Source organism: Eptatretus burgeri, chromosome 2 (assembly GCF_056783735.1).
Source record: "Eptatretus burgeri isolate ZD-2024b chromosome 2, Ebu_testis_v1, whole genome shotgun sequence".
NCBI lineage: Eukaryota > Metazoa > Chordata > Myxini > Myxiniformes > Myxinidae > Eptatretus > Eptatretus burgeri.
The window spans coordinates 992,140-1,012,139 of record NC_140962.1 but is presented as its reverse complement, the minus strand read 5'-3'; the positions used below and the strand labels follow the sequence as shown (position 1 = coordinate 1,012,139).

Below are 20,000 nucleotides of genomic sequence, written 5' to 3'. Positions count from 1 at the left end.
CTTCTGCCAATGGTATTGGCTTCCAGACATTCTTTTAATAAAATTAAGTGCCTTACATGAAGTGGAGATGCTATTGTAATCGGTCTGCATATCAGTGAGTGAGGTGTGTGAGTCTGAAAGCAGATCTACTCTAAAATAGATCATTCATTCTCAGATCTAACATAATCTATATATGTGGGGGCTGGGCACTTGCAAACTCCATCTTTAATATAATCATTTTTATTAGTTTTTAGTGCTTCGGGGCTGGCACATCAGTTAAAAGTTATTTCTACTGTTGAGATTTTTTCAACAATGAAATTGCAACAAAGTTGTCTAATTTAACCATAACAAGTGAAGAAAGCAAAAATTATTTGCAGCATCAACAACCACAAAAAATTGACTTTCAACAAAACAGTTTTGCATTTCGATCAGGCCTTGCTTCAAACCACAAGCTCAGCTAAAAGGCATATGTGTTCAACTAGTTCGGGCAGGTGGCCTTAGACACAGTTCAATAAAGTTGTCTCGTTTAACAGTTCAACAAAGTAGTCGAATTTATCCATATTATTATCCCTAATTCAACCATAGGTTGATTTTATACCTTGTATGTGTATTATTATGTCTAAGTAAGCCGCCCCAATTCCTGAGGGTGTTTTTGTCTGCACCTACATATATTGTAATCTATATCATTCATTCTAAGGCGTTTAAAAATTGATGTCACACCCAGGCAGCTTTGCGCAGCATAGTAATAGCGTTATAAATTTTACATTTAAAATACAATCTATCTACCACAGTGAGTCTCTACATTGTTAAATTCTCTTTCTTGTAACTTATTGTTACTTATTGATATTCACATCTTCAATCTCGAAGTTGTTCTCTTCCTTTCACATTTTCTTTGGGTGGCGGGGTGGTGGGGAGGGTCTGTTTCATTTATTGATAATGACCATTTTCAATCCAATTGCCTTTCTCACAATGCATGCATGTGCAGGTACGCTGCATCAGGGCTGGAGGGTCATGTTTACTGCAGGTGCCCAGTCAGAGCTGTTACTGCTGTGATTTATACTCCTGCAGCAAGTGAGATTTTCCTGTTAATTTGCACAACACTGCTGCACATTCACTTATTCTCGTTCATATCAAACTTATTCACTCATTGTATGTATCTTACTCATGGAAACTAATACTTGATACCACCCCTATAACCAAAAAAAATTCACCAAGACAGTGCCTTACCAGAATTTACTCAACACCCATGAGTGTCGCATAACTTTATTTTAACAATCTGTGGTACACCTACAATTAAACTGACTCCATATATGAGTATCTGCTTGGTTGTCATTTGGCATCACACCGTGCTTGAATATACGAAGGCATCAAATCACGGATATTGTGTTTGACAACCTAATCCAGATTTTTCTATACATAAAGCACAATTTATTGCAGCTCTTGCATATTACGTGGCAGAGGTTGGATTTTCGAAGGCTCCTGAGCCAGATGTTCCAATACTCATCTACTGGCATTCATGTGAGGACACTGCGATTCCCAGGAAGAATTTGCAGCCTTTTCTGTCTCTTCCAAGCAGAGGTAGCTCTTAATGTACAGCATGTGGCACCATCTTTCTTCAGTAAATATGTTCCATTCTGCAAAATACCTTGTTGGTATAGTTGTAAGATAATTTATTCTGTACCAGAAAGGAATTTTCCAGGATGTAACAGTTTACTGCAGGAAGATGCTGCAACATTACCATATGTCCAGCATCACCTCTGTCTGAAAGACGGGGAATGGGACGCAGTTTCTTCCCTGGGCACCACGGAGTCCTCACATTAATGTCATCAGATGTGTCTTGGAACATATGAATTGGAAGATGTGGAAAAGCTAACCTTTGGGAAGTAATACACAAGAGCTGCAACAGAATATATTCCACATTTGTCAAAATCTGGATCAGACTGTCACACAGAATATCAACGATTCAATGCCATCATGTGTTCAAGCCTTGTATTATGCTAAAGAACATGCCATCAAATACTAATAAGTGTAGTCCATTTATTTGTGCTCACATTGCAGATTCTTAAAATATAGTTTAATATCAGAGGTGTTGATTTTATTCTGGCAGGACATTGTACATGATTTCTGTATTATTTCTGTGGCTAAACAAATCATAAATGAACAAGAGAAATTTTGTATTGGTTCACGAGTCAGTAAGTGACCACTATATTCGTTATTGGTGTCTGTCTGTCTGTCTGTCTGTCCCGAGCATAGCTCCATGGGTTTTGATCTGATCCTGATGAAATTTTGGTGGGAGGTTTATATCATGATCTAGTTGTGTTTTCCTGAGAATGGGCATGGTGCGCCCATTATGGGTGGAGCCACGCCCAAAAAACGTGTTTTTAGGGGGTAGCCGATTTCAATTTACATCTTCTCAAAGGGGGTTTGTTGTATCTGGCAGGGGTTTCGGTATTTGGTTAGCACAATGGTACCTGCATTGCCCCACAGAGCTCGATTTTTCATTTTCGTCACAAGGTCACGAACTTAGAAAATTGCGAATTTTGACATAAAAATCATATGACCGCCCAAACTTTGAGAGCTTCGATGACAATATTTTTATGCATAATCTTGAGGTCATTCGCCACCTAAAGTCTTCAAAACCATTTTGTTCTATCTCGAACACCTTGCCCGTGGCGCCCCCTTCAAGTTTGTTTTTACGCTGATTTCATCAAAGTATGGATAATCCGATGACTGCGAAATACCATATAGCCTCTATGACATGACGTTATATTGTTCCTGGAATGTTCCAGAGGAAGTTTTGCACCAAAGGTCATAATCCTTGACCTTTGACCTTTAAAGTTCACAAAGGTCAAATTTTCAAAGTTGTGTCAATCAAACAGGGTTTTCGACCTTCTTCGACGAACTAACTCCAATAAGCTATAGCACGTATCCTGTTTCCTTATTTTAATGTCCACAACATTGTTTTGTTACCTTTAAAGGTTATGCAAAGGTCAAATTTTGAAAGTTGTTGAACGAAACCGGGTTTTCGACATTTTGCAGCTAATAACCTGTCACTCGTACCACATCATGTTGATCATTTTTATAACTTGGTCAAAAATTATCACATTGTCTCATCCTTGACTTTTGAAACAATCTACATCGTCAAATACCGCTCGTGAACCATTGCCGTCTCCAGACTTGTCACACATTTAAATTTCCACAAGGAAGCGTTGTCTGCTGTTCATATAGGTTGGCTTGTTTCGTGTTCCCTTCTGAAATAATGTCTCATGAAGTTTAAATCCCAGGTTCTTATCCCAGGTACGACCGTACTCCATGATACTTTATTTGGCTTTTCTCAAGTAAGGTCTTCTTAATTCATGCTTAACACACTGATGTATACTAATGCCTTTGTCATATATGAGATTTATGTGATGTTGCCTTCATGAACTTTCGGTAAAAGTAAAAAAAATATTATAAAACCCACTGTTTCTCTCAATCAACTGCTTCAATGTTTCATCCCTCAACTCTCATTCTTTATATCATCTCTTTCTCATCCCTCCTGCTCCTTCCTTCCACCCTCCCTTCCCTTTTTCTTCCTCTTGCTTATTTCCATCATTTGTCACACACCCTGCCCAGGGCCCATAATTCTGGATCGCATTATCTGTATGAGGGGGTTTCTGGCTGCTGGTCCATTGTGTCCATTCATCGCCTCCTTTGGGCGACCACAGTTCTCAATATACTTGGAGGGCTATTCGGGATCATTACTGCAGCTCTCCTGGGAGACATACGTGGGGTATGTAGGAAAGGAGTGAACATTTATTTTTAACTCGTAATGGTGTAATAAGACAGGTGAATGTTTTTTAAGCTTAGTCAGAATTTGCATAAATACACAAAACATTTATTGTTGAATCATTGAATGCATAAGTCAAATGAGAAAGAAGGGGAATAGTGACAGAGACTGCCAACAGCTCAAAATGTAGAGTGGAATATTGCTTACTTCTGGGTAGTATTGTAACTGAATAAATTATCTCAACCAGAGGGACCCTCGGTAGAACGCATACCTCCACCAGGCTGATTAGTTTACGTTTTGTATCCCACTTATAGGCCAGATCTGGATTCGGACTTGAACTAAAGGCCCGGTCACACCTTGACGTTTTAGCCAACGTATGCCGATTTTTGAATTTTTTTTCTAAAACGCTGGCACACGTTGAATACGTTATGGGTAAGTTTTGATAACATTGAGAGCACGCTGGCATACGTCGTAGTACGTTGCCATACGTCGTTGTACGTTGGCTTTAAACGTTGTATTTTTAGGTTGTCCTCAAATTTTTTCATGCTTGAAATTTCACGACGTATGCCGGCGTATGACTCACACGTTCCGCTACGCTGGCCACAAGTTGTAGGCACGGTCTGCGATCGTTGACAGACGTCAACACATGCTACTTGTAAGTTAATCATAAGTTGAGACACGCCGAGGTAATGTTTAGCGTACCCGAAACTTATTTCTAACCTATGATTAACGTGTTGTTGGCACGTTACGCGATCGTTGGCACACATCGACAGACGTTACTTTTAAGTTACTCATAGGCTGAAAGACGTCGGTATAATGGATCGTCCTTGCGTCAGCGTCCACGGCCACGGCCAGGACACTTATTTGCAGCATTCTTCAAACTTTTCTTCGAAATGACGAGGATGATCACACTTCGATGTCTAGCTTGGCTATGATTCCAATTGTCCATCGGCAGCGTCTATTTAAAATAGTCGAGTTTGAGCGTTTTAACACGTTCAGAAGAAACGCTTCAAATTTCCAAACCCCAGCGTCAAAAAAAACAAAAAAAAACAAAAAAACAAAGGCGAGTGACAGCAATTTAAATCGTTCATTGTAAACAATGAAACTAGCTGAGTGGTACCGTTTAAAAGTCGTTGAGTGTAAAAAAATTCAAATTGTTGAACGCAAGCGTCTACTTTCAATAGTGGAGATGCAGCCATTTAAATCGTTGAGTGGCAGCCTATGAACCTACCCGTGGACACGCGGACGCAAGGACGATCCATCATAACCCACACCCTCCCCCTCACACCCACCTACTACTGCCAACATGAACAAACTACTACTAATACTAATACTAATACTAATACTAATACTGATACTGATACTGTTACTGCTGACATGGACATCGACTCAAAAAGGAACTCGAAAACACTGTTGGGTTCCCCTTTTATGAACACCATTTTTATATACCAATTCCCAAAACTGCTGGGAACACGTCTTTATATGGCAGTTGTAAGCTAGAAACACATTCATTTTTTTTTTTGTCGACCGGAAGACGTCATTGGAATACGTCTACATACGTCGATGTGTGTTGGGACTACGTAAAGAATTGGTTCAAAGCACGTCAAACATAAGTTAGAAATAAGTTTCGCGTAAAAAAGACATTACCGCGACGTGTTTCGACTTATGAGTAGCTTATAAGTAGCCTTTGTGGACGTGTGTGAGCGTCTACATATCGTGTGTAAAACTTATCCCCATCGCATGCGGAACGTGTGTCATACGCCGAGTACGTCGTAAAATTTTGAACATGCTCAAAATTTCTTGACGTACTCTACTTACTACGACTTATGATAGCGTATTTAGCGTTCTACTCGCGCATACCAAACTTACCCATACCGTATTCGACGTGCCCCAACGTTTTAGACACACTTTTTGTTACGTCGGCATACGCTGGCAAGATCGCCAAGGTGTGACCGCGATTTTGACCCTTCCATTTCTACGGCAGTTATGATTTGAATCGTTGTGCGTCAGCCTTTTAATAGGCTACGTCACGACATCGTTGGCGATGCGTGCAACGCGCTATGCCTGAGTTAGACTATCGTTGGGCATCGGTTGTGTAGGCCGACAACAGGTTCAGCATTCGTTGGTATAAGTTATCTATAACACAACGAAACGTTCTGTGTAGTTACCAATGCGTTATACATAAGACCAAGTCGCTATGAATACGTCCGAATCTTTAAAAAAAAACATCAAAAGTTCAACGTAAGCCAGCGTTTTACATAAATTTTAACACGTTGCCATCGCTGGCTAAAACGTCAAGGTGTGACCGGGCCTTAAGATCAAATCAGCTTGTTCTTGTCACGGAATCAACTCAAGCACCAAGTTTCATCCAAATCCATCCATAATTTTTGTGGATATTGTGTTATCTATCATTTTAGTCCTATCACTATATGGTGAAGAATCACTTAAAAAATTCTCAGATCCTGATCCAGATTTGGATCTCACCGAAATCGAATCAATTCTTCCTTGTCACATACCCAACCTGCCCACCAAGTTTAGTCCAAATCCGTCTCCAACTTTTTGAGATATATTGTTCACAAATAGACAAATAAACAAGAAAGATGTGATGCATAGCACAATACTTGCAAAATCCATAAAACAAATTTGACCTCAAAAATAATTATTGCTTGAATTCAATGACCAAATATGCAGCAACTCTTCAAATTTCAAGTCAATCGGATGAAAATTGACAATTTTAGAAATCTGGTCTATGTTGACCTTTTGGCCTATGTTGACCTCAAAATTAATAGGTGGTTAAATTCAGTGATCTGAAAAGCAAATCATCAAATTTCTAGTCAGGTCAGGTTAGGTGTGGGAGCATGTGCCAGAGCAGTGCGTCGCTGCGTCCACTTTCCGGGGGTACTCCAGGGGCCTCCGTCTGGCCATCCCCCAGGCAGATGTCTGGTCCATCCCCATCTCCTTGAGATGCCGATCAACCTGCTGCAACCACGAGGCACGTGGTCCGCCCATTGGACTCCTCCGCTCACGAGACTCCCTCGCTGAGAGAATCTGGTGAACAGGAGAAGCGTCAGGAAAACGAGCCACATGTCCATACAGCCGCAACTGATGCTCACAGACGATGCAGGTAACAAATCTCATTTGAGTCTCTCTCAGCAACCGCTCGTTTGACACAAAGTCCGACTAGCGATTGTCAAGGATTCTCCGAAGAGACCTGGTACCAAAGGAATTAAGTCTATGTCTCAGATCCTTGGTCATAGTCCAAGTCTCGCATATATAGAGCAAGACTGGAAGCACCAAGGACCTGAAGACTCGGACTTTCATCCTCCCGCACAGGTACCGGCAGCGCCACACCCCATTATCCAGTGAATCCATGACTCCCCAGGCCTGACAGTAGAGGATAAATGGGGTTTCTAATGCAGCCATTCAAATGAATGGGGGAAAAGTGAAAAACTCTCTGAATCAAGCCCCAAAAACCCAAAATAGGAGACTGATTTCCTCCCCTCCCATACAAATTAATGGGGAAACCTTTCTGAATCAAGTCCCAAAAACCCAAAATAGGAGACTGATTTCCTCCCCTTCCGTACAAATGAATGGGGAAACCTTTCTGGCCCAAGCCCCAAAAGCCCAAAACAGGAGACTGATTTCCTCCCTCTCCCATACAAGCTAATGTTAAATTGAGACTGTCTCAAGCCCCATAAGCCCAAAATAGAAGACTGATCTCTGCCCCATTGAGCAAATATAAAATTAAGACTTGCTGATAAAAGCACTTATTTCCTTTTTGTATTTTCATTCCATTCAAAGAGTGAGCCAATCGAGTGTATTCATCTCTTCAAGCACGAAACCTCCTTTGATTTTGTAAAATAGGGAAGTGTTTTTTTTTTTCTAAGAGGACAGTCGTGTTGCGAAAATGAGGAAGTATTATGTGTCCGTATCACTCATAATTATACAACACTAACAGAACAAAGTTTAGCTAAAAACAGCTTTACCCAAAGAACAATGTTTAATATTTTCAATTTTGATTAATTATATCTGATTTTGAATTACAAGAAAAGAATAAAGGAGGTGTAAAGGAGGGGTGGGTAGGTGCGCTCCCCCAACGACTCACCACCCCCCTCATCCCACCCCCCTCCCCTCCCCGTGTTTGTGTGTGGGGAAGGGTGGGGGGTGGGATGAGGGGGGTGGTGGGTCAAAGGTGGGGGCGCACAGGAGGGTGAGGCTTGTGTGGGCGTGGTTTGTGTGGGTGGAGCTTGTGTGGGTGTGTGGAGCTTGTGTGCATGGGGTTTGTGTGGGTGGAGTAAAAAATTTTTTAATTAAATAAACATGTTGTGTGTGGGGAACTAATTAACTAATCACTAATTATGTGAATATGATGGATGTGGATGTGGCTTTTGTGAGTGAGGCTTGTGTGGATGTGGATTTTGAGAGTGGGGTTTGCGTGGGTGGAGTATGCGTGGGTGGGGCTTGTGTGGGTGGAGTCAAAAAATTTTTTAAAAAATTTATCTTTGTCTTTTGCAATTCCTGTAAATAAAATCAACCTAAAATCTCTTCCCCCTTTAAATCATATACCTTATAAGTCCAAGGAACTGTATCAAGTACATCAAGGATTTTAAAAAGCAAATTTGTCCATCGGTTAGTATAGCATTTTTCAAAATGAGATTTCCACCTGTATATTCTTACTATATCACCAACTTTAAACTTAGGCTTTCTTACATTAATCTCTTTTTCATGTTCTAATTTTGTAAATGTCTCTGAGGGTTTAGTATTCATTGAGGTGTGGATCGTATCATTATACTTATCTACAATGATACCCATTTTTACCCATCTACAATGATACCCATTATTTTTACAATGATACCCATGAATTAAAGATACCCATTTTTGAGAACCGGGTTGAGTGAATTTTTTTATATAGTCTCTCTTTTAAAGTGGGATTGAAGCGCTCAATAACAACCACATTTCCTTCATTAAAGGTACTGTATCATGTAATGCTGTTATTTTAAAGAAAATTCATAAATGTCTTGTTGTTGAACTCTGTATCCATCAGTCCACAATTTTTTTTGTTTTCTCTTGCTTTTATTGAATATCTGTTGGAAGGCTAACATAAGACTATCACCTGTTTTGTTTTTCAATGGGACAACCCATGCATATCTACTCCTCAAATCATTAACTGTTAAAGCATACTTGTACCCCTTATCATTATTGAGTTCAACCAAATCAGCAGATCAGATATAATCAACTTCCTTGGAATAAACCTTCCTTCTATGAAACTTTGTGATTATTGGTTTATGTAATTCATAAGCTAATTGCTCTTAAATCTTAATGACATCATTAGAGCCTATAAGTTTTTTGAATTTCCAAGCCCAAGTTTCAATTTAGCACTGATCATCTTCTTCACGATTAACCTATCAACTTTTTCTCTCAAGGTTGGATTTTGTATCAGAGGCAAATGATACAACATTTTCTATCGGCTTCATGATTTTCTTCCAGCATTGTATTTCCATAATCAATATCGTGCCTCATGCACACTTTATCAACCCTATTGATAGGTTTGCAGCACGGTTTGGAATAGTCTGCCTCATTTAATCTTTTATCCAAGTTTGTGCCTGGACCAGAGAAATCCAGTCGTTGTAAATTTACTTCCTGATAAAAACTTTTGTATATCTCCCCCACGTTTGTGTTTTGGGAATTGACCTTTTGAGCCACACACCGAACATGTACCTTTTTGTATAACCCTATCATTTTTACTTTTAAAATATAAGATTTTTTAGTATTAGTTTTCTTTTTACATTTGAGACAATAACTCATTTATTTATGAGAAAAATTCCTACAGAGTGCGAAAACCTTTTTAGTTTCCAACATGCACATTTGAATCTTACTTTTTAAGACATAAAGAATCCTTAGAAATGTCTTCACTCTCTCCTCCATTTATTTATGAAAAAAAAATGGAAAATTTTAATTAAAGACAATCACACCAACATCATCAAAAATATAATCTTTTCCTTCTTTCTCTTCTTTATCTCCACTTTCTCGTTTATATCTTCTCCCTGAAACCGATGTTAATAATCTTGATGCAAATATTTCTAATGGACTTGTCAATTCTTTGTTTTCCTCCTCGGTGCGTTGAGATTTATTTATTTTCTGTAATACCCCAAATGTTTTTCTAATCTCACTGGTTTCCATATTTTTATATTTATTTATTCTCTCTCTTTCCTCCCTCTCCCACTCCTCCTCTCTCTTCTCCCTCTCCTTCTCTCTCTTCTCCCTTGTTTCCTTCTCTCTCTTCTCCCTCTCCTCCTTTGTCTCAGTTTCTTCAACTCCTTCCTCATCCCTTACTATTCTTGAATCACTTACACCCCATAGAATATCATACATATATTCATCAGGATTTCTTGTTATTCCTGTATCCAAAATATTTTTTTTACAACAGGAAACCAATAAAATTTCTTCTGAATTTCTAAAAAGAGCCTTGTGTTTTCTTAACTATATAATTTATCATTATTTAACATTTTAATTACATCGAAATTTGTTGGTTTATTAACATCTTGTATATTATTTCCGAGTTTGTGGTTTCGTGTCACGCTATTTTTGACTTTGAAATAATGTAAGCCGAATATCACATTACTCGAGCGCAGAACAAAGACCATATGAGGTGCATGTTACAAAAAAGTAAATAAAATGGTGCTTAAACAGTGAAATCGTATTCCACTTACTGCATTAAAGTAAAATTACTACTGATACTCTGCATCAGTTCCTTTCTCAAACACTCCCACCCCAACATGTCGCGCAGAGCGCGGGTTATGCTCGTCAGTATAAAGCCAATCTTTTATTGAAAATACCTCATTATTATGTTGTAGAACATATTTATTAAAATACCGAATACCCTTTTCTTGAAGGTATACTTGGACACAGAAATGATAATTGTCTTGAAGCCTTCTTGCTGTCATTTGTATATTAGATATATATGACAGATTAATATAATGCCAGGAAATACCTCCCCATCTTCTCATAGTTAAATCATTTTGCATTTCCTTACTTATTGTATATAATCCTGTTCTTTCTGTTTTCATGATATAAACTATGGCAAAACCATTATTAACTTTACCCTTGTTAAATTCTTTTATTTGTTGTTTACTAATCGTGCTTCCAGAAAACTCATTCTCGGCACCAAGTGGATAATATTCTTCCTTACGAGACTGATTTATTTGTTCCAGGTCTTCTAGGTTAATTTAAAATAACCAATTATACTCTAAATCATTCACATCATATCCCCATTGTTCTAATCTCATGCAAACGATACGCCCTTCTTTATAAAATTTTATTTTAATTGGAACTGTGAATTCTGTATGACCTGGAGATAAAATCAACACTTCTGTATCTTTGCAATACACAGCCGTTTTATTTAAGGATATATAATGTGATAAATCACTTCATCTCACCAAGTCATTCGCGTCAGTCGGGCTTGGATAATTTATTTATTCATAAGCATTTTTCATATTAATATTTTTTGCTCTACTATATTTCTGTTTTTCAGCCTGTGCCTTTGTGTAATAATTTGATAAATCAATATCCAGTTCTTGGGACACACCAAAGATAGAACCATCTTTACCAACATAAGTCATTTATATTAGATTAAAAATAATGTCATTAACAAATTTTATTTTTGTTGTGTTGAAATAAAACATATAGACATAATTGATCACAACACTTGGAATTTAATTCTTGGACTTGAAATGTTTGATAAACACCATTCTGTAAGAATTTTATTACTTCAACAGGTGGTGGAAGACCAAACACTATCAAAATAATATTTGTCTTGACTATTAAAAATACAAACCCAATGAGATCGGTTCCCATTTTTATCTTCTAAGTTCATAATAATATTCTTTGTATGTTTCGACACGTTTGTTAATTCATCTCTCATACAAATAACCACGTTATGAATTTTTAATTTCTTACAATATTTGATAAGTTCTAAATTTCATGTTGTATTCTTTCCAAATTCTTTAAACCATCAATGGGCGGGGCTTATCAAATATCAAGGGGCTTATCAAGTGAGATATCAAAAAAAATGAGCCACAAATATCATGGCTTTCCTTCCAGAACACCCAAATTCCATGTGTAAGTGGTTTGGTTCAGTTTAACGTGTTGACATCTTCTTTTAAAGTATGATACATTGAGTGGCTTCTTTGAGATAAGTCTTCTATTCAACATCTCTTCTGTTTTAAGATAAGGAGTATATTCACTAATATACCAACTATGTTGTGAAAATGTTAAAGTTTTTGGTGCAAGTTATTTCCTTCCTCATGTTTTTTCCACCACACTATTTTTTACTGATTGCAATATACAAATACATATATTGCTTTAAAATTATTTGGATCAGACTTCACTGCAATGCTTTATAAAAAATGTGATTAGACTGGTCTTTTAAAAACGATAAATGTATAAACAGGCGAGCATTGGGTGGCTTTGACACCACTCTGGTTATCATTCCTTTGCAGCTGAAATCTAATTTTAAGACCACACAGAACTTTATCATGATCACAAAATCCAAATATACCTTTCAGAGGAACTCCCACAGTAAAACTCTTATCTGCTTCTGTATCATCATTTTACATTCCTTTCCTTTGACTATATCCAGGGTCTGTGTTTGTTCCCGTTGACATATCAGGAATAAAACCTTCGACAGCCCCCTTTCCCATTCTATCACCAAATGAATATAGTGTAAATTTCATCATTTCAGATGTAGCAGAGACATAATCAACTGCTTCAACTTCTTGTGTTCCAATGTACAAATGAACACGATCAAACATTTTCCAGACGAAATCATTTACGAGTGTAGCGTTTGTGTTAGTCGCAGCCTTAGTGAATGTAAATTTACACAACAAGAAACTTTCGGCGAGATTCAGATAAGTTTGTTCATAATTTATTTCAAAACTTTTTGTACCATTTGCATTCCAGTCTGTTCCAGTGATTGCATTTACCTTAAAGTAGTCTTCTTTTTTAGTGGAGTTTGAGATGACAATGGTATCATCCAAATCATAGATACTATCAATTGCTTCCATACTTGTATTTATTTCAGAAAAAAGATGTTAAAACTTTTGAAACCCTGACCCAAGTATTTGAATTATTTTCTGTCGTTCTTGGGGAGACAACCGAGTTTTGCCTTTCTTAATTTATTTTATTGCTTGTAATTTATGAGATTCCTTTTGGGCATCTTTTATACTCTTTAGAGCATCCGCTACATTTCCCATAGCAGAAGCAGTTGAAGCAATTCGGTCTTTATGTTTAAGAATAGTTGAACTTATACCCATTGGAGTATCAATTATCCCATCTCCTTTTTTTCTAAATTGATGTCCGACACCCCTTTGTCTCTTCGGTTTATAGTATCCTCTACCAAGATACATGCCTGCAACCTTGTAGTTTGGGGAAAGCAACATCCCATCCCCTGTAATTATTTTATATTTTCCCAACTCGTGTTTCCTCACAATAACCATCGTATTCATTTCTTGGAAAACTTCATGTCGGTGAATTCTGATGGATATAATTTCTCCATTAAAAGAAATCATGCGATTATCTTGGTCGGTTATCCTAAAATTTACTCTGTTTCTGGTTTTTTCCTGACACAGGTGGATAAACCAGATTTTTTGTGTTCCATATTGAATTTATAACCAATTGGGGTTGAGTATGCGCTGAATGAAAATATTGTATTTGTTCTTCTTCCATCATTATAAGCGCCATCAATCAATCACAGTGAATTAATTCCGAATTTATGCCTGAGGAAATTTGAATGACATTATCACTGTAAAACGTCCCATTAGTTTCAATCTTTTTTGAGGAGAAACCCAATAACTCTCTAAATGAATTATCAATTGTGAAATCAACATTGCAGTTATTTTTAAGTTTAATCGTTGATTTTGAAGTTTGTTTTTGAATATCTATAACAATATTTTTTGGTTCATCACCCTGTTCTTTCATAAGACGAGCAATTTCGGAAGATATTTGAGAAATCTCATATGCTCCGGGTGAAACTGTTATCGTTTTGTATCCACTTCCCGGATTACAACTATACTTGTCATTTTTCTCGGTGATATTAAATAAGGTATTATAAGTTTCCATGGACAATAAAGACACCTCATATTCTTTTGTTGGGTCAAGTTGTGGTGGGTATGGGAATGAAGATGTGTGGTCGCTTGTTGTGAAATTAAAAATTAGGATTGTGCCTCTCATCTTATTTAATATGGGATAAAATGTCTTTGTATTAACATTTATTAATTATTTTCATGTTCATCAACTGGTCTAAAATGGGTGATGCTTCATTAAAACAATTGTTATTTCCAGCCTTCTTACTACCTAACAGCAATAACAGTCTATTAACTCATTGTGATGGGTCATTTGGAAGAAAACTAATACCTGAACCAAGGATACTTAAAGCCTGAATAATGTGTTTCTCCTTCTCATTCTTCCTGTTTTTACCAGAAATACTAACCCTATAATTAAGAGTGTTCAGCAGATCAATATATACTCTATCATCATTATTTTTCATATCCAATGGTTTATCAAAATACTTTGATTCATCCCTCACAGTTGAACCTTGTCTTCCATCTATTGTGAGAAGAAACATTAATCTGGGGGTTAATTTCACAGGGGGTTGAGCAGAACTCAAGAACCTCAATTCATCATTAAATATCAATACCTTTTCTTGAACAAGATGAAATATTGCTGGTTGTTCTGTTGGAATGAGTCCTGCTATGGTTTTTGAATCCACTGAATATATTCATTGTTTTGAAGAGCATTCACAATATAATCAGGAGGTTGATTCATCTCTTCCAGTTGTTGAAATAATCCTTCATCATCATATTCAAATTCTCGTACATGCTCTAATTCTTCCTCCGTCATTTGACTGAAATCTTTTAACATTTGAAGTGTTTTCAGAGTATATTCTATTGTGGGAACTGTGGAAGCAACTATAATTTTTTTGTGGGAAGTTTTTAAAAGTGGTTTAACAAGCTCAAATGAGCTAAGATCCTCATCTTCTTCATGATGACATCATAAAAACGAATATGACATCATTGTGATGTATCAGGTTTGCAATAAATTATCTGTGCTAATGCCCGGCTTGATTCCCGCAAACAAAATTCAAACAGCTTGCCTAGTTTCGGAGATAATGGTATAGGCGATTTCCATTAGCGGCGATATTATGACGCCAACTTTTTTTCTTGGAAGAATTTCCAAAATCGGAGATGGTTACTGCCTGCGCGTGGGCTTTCTGCATACACATGGCAATCATCTCTGCTAATGCCCTGTTCGATTCCCGCAAACAGAATTCAAACAGCTTGCCTAGTTTCAGAGATAGTTTTTTAGGCGATTTCCATTAGCGGAGATATTTTGACGTCATAACTTTTTTTCTAGGAGGAATTTTCAAAATCAGAGATGGTTACTGTGTGCGCAGGGTATTTTTACATGTTGTTACGAATTTGGGAATTCGATTTCACACAACATTCAGGTTCCTTTAGTCAGCTATGTCGATAAGTGCTTGTTCCCTAGATAGCTCACCTTTCATTGTTTAAATGTTCAGAAGTCGATTAGATGCGCTGCGGATCGATTTAATAGTTATGGAACGAACAATGGAGACATCCCTCCCCCTCTTCTGCGAAGAGGAAGAAGAATCCTGCCATTCCGTGACTCATGATGTCAACAACTCCCTCCCACCCATGGTTGAGCGGGGGATGAATCACGAGGGCATGAGTCACGCTGGGCGTGGGGGAGGGGCGGGAGAAGGAGAAGAGGAGATCGTCTCTTTGTTCGTGTTCGGAATTGGAGTAGTAAGCTTTTTGCTTCGGCAGAGAGTAGTCGTTCAGCAGACCTTCGGGTCCTGTTTGGCTTGCGTTAGGGTTGAGGCCTTCGGAAGCTTTTTGCTTTGGCTGGCTCAGTGAGCTTCGGCTGAGGCCTGGCTCGGGAGGAGGCTTTTTGGAGGCTTTTTGCTTTGGTGGTTCAGTGAGATTCGGCTTCTGCTTGGCTCGGGGGAGCTTTTTGCTTTGAGCTGCTTTGTTTGGAAGAGAGTTGAGCCGGTTGCTTGACTCGAGCTGCGAGTGGTGGCTTCTTCTTCTTGGTTCGTAGAGCTCATTGTTCTCCGTGTGGTTCCCGGTTGGTGCGACTCATCGACCTCTTCTTGGAGGTGGTTCCTCGGGGAAGCGACGCATCAACGGGAAGGATCGGCACCTCGTCTCACCAGCACGTGTTGAGAAGCGCGGGAGGATTCGCGGGAGCTCGGGAAGGATCGCGGCTCACAGCGATTGGATCCAGCTCGCTCTCGCTGGAGCCCGGGTCCAAACAACTTGAAGACCACATGAGGTGGAGAGGTTCGAGATAGGCTCTGGGTTTCAGCTCACCTGTCCTCCAAGCTGGAGCTCATTATTAAAGGCCTCAGCCACTATTTCTTGGGTGTGTGTGTGCGAACGTGTGTCCATGGGCCCGCCTAATAAGTCGGAAATTGTTAACTGCTTTGTGTGCTGTAAATGATTGTATTGCATTTCGTATAGTTCTGCTCTTACGTGCTTCCCTAGTTCCCCATAGATTATTAATAAATACCCCAATTGTTAAATGTTTTCAGCTCGTTGTGTCGATTCTTTCATTGACTGAGCATTTCGTGTGTTGGGAGTTAGAAAGCCGTTGGTTTGCCGTAAAAGGGCGACATTTGGACCGACGGTTCTCGGCGATTAAGCCGCTCGGAATCGCGCACGGGACAGGCTCGCCTCGGCGGTTTGTTCCGTACGAGTTCCGTCGAGGGTGGAATACCCCGGTAGTTGGATCACGTGGGTATTTAGGTACATTGAAGATTGGCAATCGACCCTACCCCACGTGATCTGCCCATTGGCGTATTTCGGTTCTTGTACAAGGATCCGTCGACTCGGACTTATCCGGGCGGCGATCTATAAGCTGGGCGATCGGTCGGGCCGACTCGACTTGTGGCTCCGTCAGAGCGGTCGGTTGGCGGCCGACTCCAGCCCGTAACAATATATATATATATATATATATATATATATATATATATATATATATGCCAAGCTTCAGGAAGTTTTGATGAAAACTGTAGGCTGTGAAACAAAAAAGTCCACAAGAAGAAGATGAAGAACAACAACGTGAGTAAGACTTTGAGATCCTCCACGAGGATCTAAAAAATTTATCTTGTTTTCTTTCAAATGCTTCTTCACCCGTTAGTTTCTGTCTGTCTTCCTGTTGTTTCTTCTTTATGTCTTCCTGTTGTTTTACAACTTTTGAAACCAACTCTTGATGCTCCTTAAATCTTCTTGCTCTTTCTTTCGCATCCATTTATTTATTGGAAAATATCATTTAATGAATTGTACAGATCAACAGGGAAATTTTCCTTTTCTTCATCATTAAAGTAGATGTGTTCAAATAAATCCTTTTCTTCAAATATTTCATCAAATTATTTATTAACATTAATACAAGTTGTAATTTCTTCTTCACATTTACTTGTATCTCTGCTTTTCATACGTTTGCCTTGAGTTTCTTCATCAACATCAAAACCGAATGATAAATTATTAAACATCTGAGTGGTAATGGGGTTAAAATTTTGTCTCATTCCTTCTGGATTCGTTTCTAATATCTTAAGACCACCAGATTTTAGTTTCTTTAACTCACTCTTACAATGTGAATATTTTGTTGTACCAAGAGAAACCTCCTCAAATATTTGGCCTTCATTCCTCAATCGCATATGTTCCTCTACTGAAATATAGTAATAATCTTAACCTTCTACTTCTCCAGGTCTTATTGCTCAAGTTGTTGTGGATACAATCACAGGGTGTTTTTAAAGCAAATTTACAATATTCTCATTTGTACTATACAAGAACCTTGATTTATGAAAGTTTTTTCCAGAAGCAGATTTACCCACAATCTGTCTATAATTCCAGCAATCTCTGTGTGTGTCTGTCTGTTTGTCTGTCTGCGACCGCCGTTTCTCGACGACCGCCAGTCCGATCTCATTGAAACTTCCCAGGAATATTGTCAGGGAGCCACGGATGTGCCTTTGAGGTTTTATATCGATCGGACGAGCGGTTCCCAAGTTACGGCCATTTTACTGCTTTTTCAGTGTTGAAAACGTGTATATATGGCAGCTGAAAGTGTCGTTCCATCTTCTCACCTTATCATGCCAATTTTTTTCCCAAATTATTAATAACCGGACGACCACCGGTCCGATCGGATTGAAACTTGCCAGGAATATTGCTGGGGACCCGCGGATGTGCCTTTTCGAGGTTTGATATCGATCGGACGAGTGGTTCCCAAGTTACGGCCATGTATCTGTGAACCAATGACAGGACACGGTGCTATGACGTCACGAATGACGTCACAATGTCTATTTAATTATTTTTTTTTTTTTGAAGGATTGACGTCACAATCGACACTGGGGACCTGGGTATGTGCCTTTCTCTGGGTATGTGCCATACTTGGGTATGTGCCAAACTCCCAAGGTTTGATTATTATTCAAATTATTAATTAATCCCAAGGTTTGAATTTTCCCGAGGGAAACAGCTGTTTCCCAAGGGTTTGAAAGCTGTTTTTTCCCAAGGTTGGAATTAATCGTTGTGCTTGGTAGACATTTGTGAATACATTTACAGAGAGAGGGACGAGAAAGGAGGGGGGAGAGAGGGGGCAAGAGAGAAGGGCGAGAGAGGGGGGTGAGGGGGGCAAGAGAGGGGAGGGAGAGGGGAGGGAGAGAGGAGGGGGTGAGGGGGAGAGAGGGGGTGAGAGAGAGGAGGGGGAGAGAGGAGGGGGGGAGGGGTGAGAGGGGGGCAAGAGAGGGGAGGGGGACAGAGGAGGGGGGAGGGGGGACAGAGGAGTGGGAGAGAGGGCAAGAGAGGGGAGGGAGAGAGAGGGGCGTCACAATTATTCTTCTTCGTTTGATATGACGTCACAATTGATGCTGGGGACCTGATACTGCAGGCACGAAGCTGCACCTACGGGCCCGCCCCTACGGGCCCGCACTCGTATTTATAATAATAGTTGTCATTTTTTATGTCATTGTTTCTAAAAGAAAAAATATATCCCTTAATATCTCATCTTGTTTCACAACAATATATTTATATTTTTCAGTCGTGTGCTTCATATAATCCCCAAATTCCTTTTTACTACATAATGTAGAACAATTGTCTCTCCAAAAATTGTTTATATCTGTTGAATTCAACTTGAAAAAAATAAAAGTATTAGCATTGTTTCTTATGGAGCGACGAAGGAGTTGATTGTATGATTGACGAAGATAAATACAATTACAAGAAGAATGTCTCCCTCTTGTGTCATAGCGATCCATTACCATTTGGTTTCTCTCATCAATACAATCATCAAAGATAACGAGATTATTTTTTGATTTATCCAAATCTTGGGGAGAAGGTATATTATCCATATTATCACTAAGAATACAAGTTATCCGTTTTGATTTCTTTTTATAACTCTGTGTATCATAAAATAGTTGTGTTATATCTTCAGTGTTGTAATGATTTAGTTTGTTTTGAAGTTTAAACAAACCAATTATATCCTCTTTTTGAAGACCAGCATTAAAACCTTGTGAGAGTAGTTGATACTCAGGTTGAAAACTTGACTTTGTGAAAATTATTAAATTATCATAATCTAAAAAGTTGGGAGGTTTTTCCACATCCGCTTGAACCAACTATGAGACATCTTAATGAATTTGGAAGATTTTTATGGTTGTTAAATTTTATCTTATTTTCCCAAATGGGTAAAAAGTCATTCATTTATATATTTGGAAAACAGGTTATTTAATTTATTATTGGCTTTTTAATAAACTCTATATTTTATCCCAAGTTCGGGTTTAATTTCAAGATAATCCATTATTTTATTTATACAATATATAGACTGGTGTTGGCTTAGTGGTTAGGGTGGTGGCTTGGGAACCCAGGGTCCTGAGTTCAATCCCCGTTGGCTGCTGAATTAACACCAGAGGGTTGACTCAGCCTGTCATCCTTCCGAGGTCGGCGAAATGAGTACCTCTGTACTGGTCCCGGTGTATACCCCGGTTAGAATAGGTGTACCATATCCCTGTGTGTCGTAAGAGGTGACCAGGGTTGGCATCTGCAAGGGCATCCGGCCATAAAAAAACATTGCCTCAAGAAAAAGCCAACCCCTGCATAGCAGGGAAAAGATAATCGCTGTAAAAACGGTCATTTTTTTACTTACTTATTTATACAATATATTGTGTTGATATTTCCCTGAAAATAGC

The 20,000-nt window shown here is 38.7% G+C and overlaps 1 protein-coding gene across 2 annotated transcripts in view; it reads left to right on the top strand.

Annotated features, from left to right (window-relative positions):
• The window catches only part of LOC147031249 (transmembrane protein 255B-like), a 215,454-nt gene that overhangs the window by 166,070 nt on the left and 29,384 nt on the right, over positions 1-20,000 (top strand). Inside the window, exons 6-7 of one of the 2 annotated variants that reach the window (XM_085860361.1) lie at positions 965-1,050; positions 3,595-3,751. In XM_085860361.1, the coding sequence (XP_085716487.1) occupies positions 965-1,050; positions 3,595-3,751 (243 nt within the window). The remainder of the gene's footprint in view (positions 1-964; positions 1,051-3,594; positions 3,752-20,000) is intronic. The other variant, XM_085860367.1, reaches the window with a different exon arrangement.